The following is an 8,248-nucleotide window of genomic DNA, read 5'->3' as shown; positions in this document are numbered from 1 at the left end:
TAGTAAACTATTTTTGTGTTGCTATTAATTTTAGTGGGAGATGGAGTAGGATTTAATGGTGCAGAGCCAAAAAATGGGCCCTCGCAAAGCAGAAGGAAAGTCATTGTCAGAGCTATTGCCACACCTACGACAACCACCCTCCTCCCCCAGTCGGCCAGCTGCCCTAGCCGACCATGCCTAGCAGATCGGCCAACCTCTCCCAGCCATTGGAAGAAGTCGGTCGACCATCAAGGGTCGAAAACCACCGTCGCCCAGTCGGCTAGCTGCCCTGGCCGGCCATGCCTAGTAGATCGGCCAACCTCTGCCAGCCATAGGAAGAAGTCGGTTGACCATCAAAGGTCAGCCATCACCAAGCTGACAGCTCCTCGAGGGGTCACCCTCAATTTGGACTAGCTACTATGAGCTGGCCACTCCTCTCCTGTCAGCCGACCATACCAAGCTGACCTGCCACCAGAGCTACGCAAATGAGGGACCACTGACCGACCACATGAAGAGCAGGCCAACCACTTGGGTCGGCCACCATCATTCGACTAGCCACCATGGGTCAGCTACACTGAAAGAAGACGGTCGACCACCTGACACCAACAGACTTCACAGACAAGAAATTCTGGAGGGCCGATCCATGCAAGGGAAAGACCAGAATACCCCTCTCAGCTCCCTTTAGAACAAGGGCATAAATGTAATATTCATTTCCCTCTCTCTCTTTTTTTCTATAAATAGAGGACTCTTTTGTATGTAAAGGGGCCCTCTAGGCTCTCTTTTTCCTCTCATGTAGTGAAATTTCTCCCCTTCTCTTCCCACTTGTAACCCTCAAGTTATTTGGAATATATAGGGTCAAGGAGCCTGAGATCACCACTCCTTACCATTCAGTCGGCCACCATGGGTTAGCTACAATGAAAAAAGACGGCCAACCACCTCTGGACCATCAACCACCTGGATCGACCACTAAAAGCTACCTGGGTCGACCACCTGACACCAATATACTTCACAGACAAGAAATTTTAGGAGAGTTGGTCCATGCAAAGGAAAGACCGAAATAACCTTATCAGCTCATCTTAGAGCAAAGGCATAAATGTAATATCCATTTCCCCCTCTCTTTTTCTCTATAAATAGAACCCCCTTTTGTATGTCAAGGAGTCCTATAGGTTCTCTTTTACTTCTCATGTAGTGAGATTTTTCTCATTCAAGTTATGTGGAATATAAAGGGCAAACAAGCCTGAGATCACCACTCCCCTCCCCCTGCTGAGCAGCTCTTTCTCTCTCTCTTTCTCTCACACACTCTGTCTATGTCTCTCTTTCTTCTTTTCTCAGAAATTGGCTCTATTCTTTGGGCACAGTTCAAAAGACACAAAAAACAACAGCAAATGAGGAGATAAGACATAAAGTAAGAAGAAAGAGAAGAACAGAAACAAAAAAGAAGATAAAGTGTTCTTTTGCTTTATCTTATTCACTTTTCTTTCAAGGAGAAAGAAAAACTAAGAAAAAAGAAAAATAAAATAACTCTCTCTCTCTCTGTCTTTAAGTCTCTCCTTTGGGAAGGTTTCTTTTAATTCTCATGTAGTGAGATTTTTTCCCTTCAAGTTATGTGGAATATAAAGGGCAAAAAAGCCTGAGATCACCACTTCCCCCCTGCTGGGCAGCTCTTTCTCTTTCTCTTTCTCACACACTCTCTCTCTATCTCTTTTTCTTCTTTTCTTAGAAACTGACTTTATTCTTTTGGTACAGTTCAAAAGACACAAAAAATAACAGAAAATGAGAAGATAAGACATAAAGTAAGAGAAAGAGAAGAAAAGAAACAAAAAAAAGATAGTGTTCTTTTTCTTTTATCTTATTCACATTTCTTTCAAGGAGAGAGAAAAACTAAGAAAAAAGAAAAATAAAGTAACTCTCTCTCTCTCTCTCTCTTTAAGTCTCTCCTTCGGGATGAGCAAATAAAATCTCTTATGTTCTTTTTCTTTTATCTTATTCACATTTCTTTCAGGGAGAGAGAAAAACTAAGAAAAAAGAAAAATAAACTCTCTCTCTCTCTTTGAGTCTCTCCTTCGTGATGAGCAAATAAAATCTCTTCTCTGGGATGGGCAAACTAAGTCTCTCCTTCGGGATGAGCAACCAAAGTCTCTCCTCTGGGACAAACACACCAAACCTCTCATTCAGAACGAGCAAACCAAACCTTTCATTCAGGACAAGCAAACCAAGCCTCACCCCAGGATGAATAAACCAAACTTTCTCCAGGACGAGCAAAAAAAAACCTCTCATTTGGGACGAGCAAAGCAAATCTATCTAGTGGGACCCGCAAAAAAATCTTCTAATTAATTGTTCGATCAAATATTATATCTAAAAATCTATAAACATAATTAATACTTTTCTCAATAATCGACTCATCAATCGCTAACAAAATGACTAAGTATGGCTAGAGATTCATAAAATCATATTTTATATACTTAAGAGTTTTCTATTCATACCGCAACTTCACCTTCAAGAAGCGAAAAACTCAGGGGCTTTATGTATAACCCAAAAATAGGCCCTCTCCAAGCAGAAGAGAAGTCGTTGTCACAGAATTCGCCAACACCTACGACAACCAACCTCCCCCAATCGACCGATCACCCTAGCCAACCATACCCAGCATACCAGTCAATCTCAGCCGACACAGGAAGAACTCGGCCGACCATTAAGGGCAAAACATCACCAAGTCAGTCGCCAACACCTACGACAACCAACCTCCCCCAATCGGTCGACCACCCTAGCCAACCATACCCAGCAGACCAGTCAATCTCAGCCGACACAGGAAGAACTCGGTCGACCATTAAGGGCAAAACATCACCAAGTCATACTCCGAACAATCAGCTATCTGGATCGACCACCAAAAGCTACTACGTCTACCACCCGACACCAACAGAACACACAAACAAGAAATTCTAGGACGGCTGATCCAAGCAAGGGAAAGACTGAAATATCCCTCTCAGCTACCCTTAGAGCAATGACATAAATGTAACATCCATTTCCCCCCCTATTTCTCTATAAATAGATGACCCCTTTGCATGTAAAGGAGTCTCTTAGGCTTTCTTTTACCCCTCACGGAATGAGATCTCTTCCCTTCTCCTCCCATTTGTAACCTTCAGGTTATGTGGAACTAAATGGACCAAACACCTCTCTTTGCCCCCCCCTGGGGATCTTGTCATTTAAATTATAAATCCTAATATAAAACTAAACATTTCAATTTAATGATAATTTTATCAAAAACTTATCAGCATTTATACTCTCAAGATATTAGATTTAAAATAGATAGTTCTAGAATAAATCACATATTTATCTTTTGAATCTTGTAATGCACCTATTTTGAATCATCTTTTGCGCACAAAAGAAATACCTTATACATTTCAAAAGAAACTACCAATATTTATGATGAAATTATCATCGCAATAAATGGATTGAAGAATAGAAAATCATTTTAGCTATGCTGTAGTTCAATCATGTCAAGATTTATGTTAGCTTTCTGACCAACCTGATTAAGTACAATTAATCATCACTAATCTTGAAATTTCAATATAACTTCATCTTCTGATTCAAATCAAAGTTTGTACCCAATCTTACAGCCATGAGTACATATTCAGTTATTTAATTCAAATTTATTTCAATCATTATCAGTGGCATAATATCATGAATCACAATCATTGCATGGTATGATTTTTCACCCTTTGTTAGCCATAACATGATTTTCAGATTGCACTATATGTACTATCTACCTTATGCATCAATTAGGTACTAAAATGTTCAGAGAAGTCAAACCTCTTTAAATAACCTCCGAGGGCACAAATAAGAGGCAAAATATTTGTAGATATTGAAGTGTAGCATATTGATTGAAAATTAAATGAATAATTCCAGTGAATGGCAAAGTTAAGCCTGTTCGTGCGAAAACATAACCTACTGAAAAGTTAGACCAATGAAATAAAATCATAAGGCTATCAGACCAAAACAAACAATATCTCGATGAATAAGATTTTGAGCAATTACAAGTGATATCGGAGCGTTACACCAATCTAAAAATAAGAAATAAGTGTCATACAAAATGAAATGCTATACCATGAAAGCCACCTATTAAATTCTAGATAGAACAAAGTGTTATATGATGAGAGTCACATCTTGAATCTTATATGCGTGATGGATGACTATAGATTAAGAAAAACTGACAATATATCAATTTTTCAGATACTGGAGATTTTGAAATATTTTAAGTAGAATGTCGCTGAACTCAAATATTGCCGTGCTTTTTAATATGTAATGATTAAAATTTTAGTCAAAACTTACAATTGCGAGGGCACTCTCACTCTCGGGGTGACTTCCAGAGAAGTTATACCAATAAGGTAAAACTGTAGGCCATTAGGCAAAAGCAGAGAAATATCTCGATAGATGAGAGATCGGGCTTTTACAACATTAGATATGTAAAAAAAAAAAAAATTCTATAGTATGTCACATTAAATTTTCAATATTTTAACAAGTCAGGATAGGAAGATAACAAGAAGAGCTCAAGACGATCATAATAAGTAGAGGCCAACAATTGCAGAACCACTTCCCCTTCCCGTTCTCAGTTGGTGTCGAAGATACGCTACAATGCCCATCTCAAACAAAACTAGCATCTTGCAAAACAAGTTCATTAAATTTCCTCAAAAAGCCCCATATAGAAAAAGGCTACACAAAAAACAAAAAAAAGTCTCCCGAATATACTCAGGGACGATACACCACCTCCGCCACAACCCACAAACCTCATTATTCCTCTCAGAAATCACACTCACCCCCTTCAAATCAACAACATCATTAAAGCAATGTTTAAATGATAAATAGAGCATAACTTGATAAAGATAAGTATAAAGCTGATTCCTCCTTTGAATCCAATGGAACAGAAGTTCCATCAGATTCAGTTTCCTCACATTAAAATTCTCTAATACCTGTAATGGGCTGGTTTGTAGGGACCCTCGACCGGAACACTGATGTAATCAGCCTGCGAAGGAGTGAGCTTGGTGAGCTTGGCCCCAAGCTTGCCCAAATGAAGCGCCGCAACCTTCTCATCCAGGTGCTTCGGCAAGACATACACCTTCTTCTCATACTTCCCCGACGCCCTCTCCTTCCACAGTTCCAGCTGAGCAATTACCTGGTTCGTAAAAGAGCACGACATGACAAAGCTGGGGTGACCCGTGGCGCATCCGAGATTCATCAGACGGCCCTCCGCCAGCACGAGGATGCCGCTATTTGTGTCAGGGAAGACCCACCGATCCGTCTGCGGCTTAATGGTGATGCGTTTGACACCGGGGAATGATTCGAGTCCGAGCATATCAATCTCATTGTCGAAGTGGCCGATGTTGCAGACGATGGCATTGTTCTTCATCTTCCTCATGTGGTCAACCATGATGATGTCCTTGTTGCCGGTGGTGGTGACGAAAATGTCAGCCTCGGACACGACGTCCTCAAGGCGGAGAACGGGGAGGCCTTCCATGAGGGCCTGAAGAGCGCATATTGGGTCGATCTCAGTGACGATGACACGAGCACCGGCAGTCTTGAGAGCCGCGGCACAACCCTTGCCGACGTCACCGTAGCCGCAAACAACAGCTACCTTGCCGGCGATCATGACATCGGTGGCTCGCATTAGACCATCGGGGAGAGAGTGACGGCAACCATATAGGTTATCAAACTGTTTTAAGATGAACAAAACAATAAAAAATTAGGATATGTTAAAAAAGAGATGCAATATAGAGTCCTTTTACTTTTGCAATTTTTTGCTCATTTAGATACAGGGTACACAATTCTTGTTTTAGTAGATAACACGCAAACTTTTTCATTTATATGCGTAACACTCTAATCTTTAACATGCATAAGAAATACTACTATTACTAAATTTTTTAGAACAAATAAATAGCACAAAACAAATAACATGAAACCTAGTTTATAAACAACTGGTTCATTTGACTGCGTGAGGATATAAAATATATTGTATAACAAAAAAAAAAACTTATTTTCACCCGTTTTATATGTGAAAAGTAAATATATTTAGCAAACTTTGAACAGAACTGAGTGTTTGAATTTAAATCAAATGATGAATTTAACAAACTAAATTGCAACTAGTCTAAGTCCTGAGAATCTATTGTGCCATTATAAATTATACATATATTTTACCTAGTCAATCCTTACCTAATTTAATTTATTAAATTTATTTATAATCACATGTTTTTTTAAACCTTAAGTAATTATCTTAACTATATTTTATAGATGAATAATTATATAATATGATCTCCAACTAGTCCATCCAACCTTTAATATTATAGTATAAGTTATATTTCATAAAATGACAGCTGATCTTCGTTTAATTAACATAGAACTAACATAAATTGAATCATAAATATCAATTTTTTAAATTTCCATAGCACATGTAAAAATAAAATACAAAAAAAGAAAGCTTAAAAACAATAAATTACTTGACTGGCCTATGTTTTAGTGAAGTCACCCCCGCAAGAGACTTATAGTTACCATGCTGGGCGCCTAATGGTAACCAAGTAACAGAAGAAGCCTTTTTGAATGGGACTTCGATCATTTTAAAATTTTTCTTTGGTTCATGATCGTTTTGTTAAAATACCATCTTCATGTAATTCATTTAAGGTTTTAGAACTAAAAAAGGAGACTCCATTAGTAACAACTATCAATCAAAATAGGAAAAAAACTTCAAGTAGATCTACAACAAGAAAGTTACCATTTCAGAAACAGATAAACAGCAGAAAGGCCAAAACCAGATCTAGACGTCCAACAAAGAGTCTTAGAACTCAAGAGTACATGAGCACAAAAATAATTTTCAGTCCAAACAGAGCAGTAAACATAATAGAATCAGCTAAATAAATGACGACTCTCGGAGCATCAGTCCCTTAAAAATTAATTAATTTCAGATTTACATCTAAAAGCATGAAAAAATTCGGGCAATAAATCTGAAGTTTTCAAAAGCTAATAAGGGCAAAATAAAAGATAACGAACTCAGCAGCGTGTCAATAAAGAAAAATTAATATATCACAAAAATCGTGCAGTACTCTAGAACCCTAATAAGCCAGCTCAAGCCAGCAGTTATTGAAATAAACAGATCTAGATCGTAGACCCTGATCCAAACCGGGGTTAAAAAAAAAAAATGGAAGATCTGAAGCAAGGAGAAAAATCAAGAAATCTCACCTTGCTCTTGGTAACTGAGTCATTGACGTTGATGGCAGGGAAAAGAAGCGTCCCACTGTACTGCATCTGGTACAACCTCTTCACTCCGGTGGTCGTCTCCTCAGAGACGCCAACGAGCCTCTCCTTCATCCTCCGATACTTCTTCGGATCGACGCTTAAGCTATCCCTGATGAGCCCAAGCACGATCTGGAATTCCGCGTTGTCCGTAGAAGCCGGATCTGGAATTTTCCCGTTCTTCTCGTACTCCTCCTCAGCCTTAACTCCCTCATGGATAAGAAGTGTCGCATCACCGCCGTCGTCGACAATGAGATCCGGGCCTCCGCCGGCGCCCCATTCTAGGCAGCGCTCCGTGCACCACCAGTACTCCTGAAGGGTCTCGCCCTTCCAAGCAAAAACGGCGGCGGAATCACGGGCGATTGCGGCAGCAGCATGGTCCTGGGTGGAGAAAATGTTGCAGGAGCACCAGCGTACCTCGGCACCGAGGGCGGTTAGGGTTTCAATGAGCACAGCGGTCTGGATAGTCATGTGGAGAGAGCCGGAGATACGCGCGCCTTTGAACGGCTGGGAGGGGCCGAACTCAGCGCGGCAAGCCATGAGGCCTGGCATCTCGACCTCCGCAAGCTCGATCTCGAGCCGGCCGAAATCGGCTTGTGATAAGTCTTTCACCTTGTACTCGCGCCCGGAAGTGGTCTTCTCCACGAGCAGAGCCATGGCGATGAAAGAGAAGTAGATCGGGAAATTTTGCCTCCCGCTGCGAATGGCACCGAGATCTAGCAAGCGAGGAGGGCAGGACGAGGAGGAAGGGAGGTTGGCGTGGGGGTTTAAAGAGAGAAGAGATTGAAGCCGACAGTCTGAATTTGTCGTGGTCAAATGATTAGATCTGGGTAGCGGTGGCGGTTCGGCAAAAACTGGAAAGTGCTTGTGACCGAAGGTCCAACGAAGGGTCTGGTTGGTCCCTGTTAAAATTAGTTGGAACTATTGTTGGAAAAAAACATAAAACGAAAGAAACTCTCTCATATGAATATAAATAAATAAATAAATAAATAAT

General features: G+C 40.3%; 1 protein-coding gene across 1 annotated transcript; it reads right to left on the bottom strand.

Moving 5' to 3' along the window:
- Positions 1–4,629: 4,629 nt before the first annotated feature.
- Positions 4,630–8,013, bottom strand: LOC110038379 (adenosylhomocysteinase). Its single transcript, XM_020743198.1, has 2 exons — positions 7,201–8,013; positions 4,630–5,683 (listed from the first exon to the last, which is right to left on the bottom strand). The coding sequence occupies exons 1-2, from the start codon at positions 7,909–7,911 to the stop codon at positions 4,937–4,939; spliced, it is 1,458 nt and encodes a 485-aa protein (XP_020598857.1). The 5' UTR covers positions 7,912–8,013; the 3' UTR covers positions 4,630–4,936.
- Between the last annotated feature and the right edge of the window lie 235 nt (positions 8,014–8,248).

This window comes from Phalaenopsis equestris, unplaced genomic scaffold, assembly GCF_001263595.1.
Source record: "Phalaenopsis equestris unplaced genomic scaffold, ASM126359v1 Scaffold232736, whole genome shotgun sequence".
Lineage (NCBI taxonomy): Eukaryota > Viridiplantae > Streptophyta > Magnoliopsida > Asparagales > Orchidaceae > Phalaenopsis > Phalaenopsis equestris.
Note: the sequence above shows the minus strand (reverse complement) of the source record. Positions and strands in the feature narration are given on the sequence as shown.

Coding starts and splice junctions, on each gene's coding strand:
- LOC110038379 (XM_020743198.1), bottom strand. CDS start 7,911: ATGGCTCTGCTCGTGGAGAAGACCACTTCCGGGCGCGAGTACAAGGTG. Junction 5,684..7,200: donor ACTCAGTTACCAAGAGCAAG/GTGAGATTTCTT, acceptor ATCTTAAAACAG/TTTGATAACCTATATGGTTG.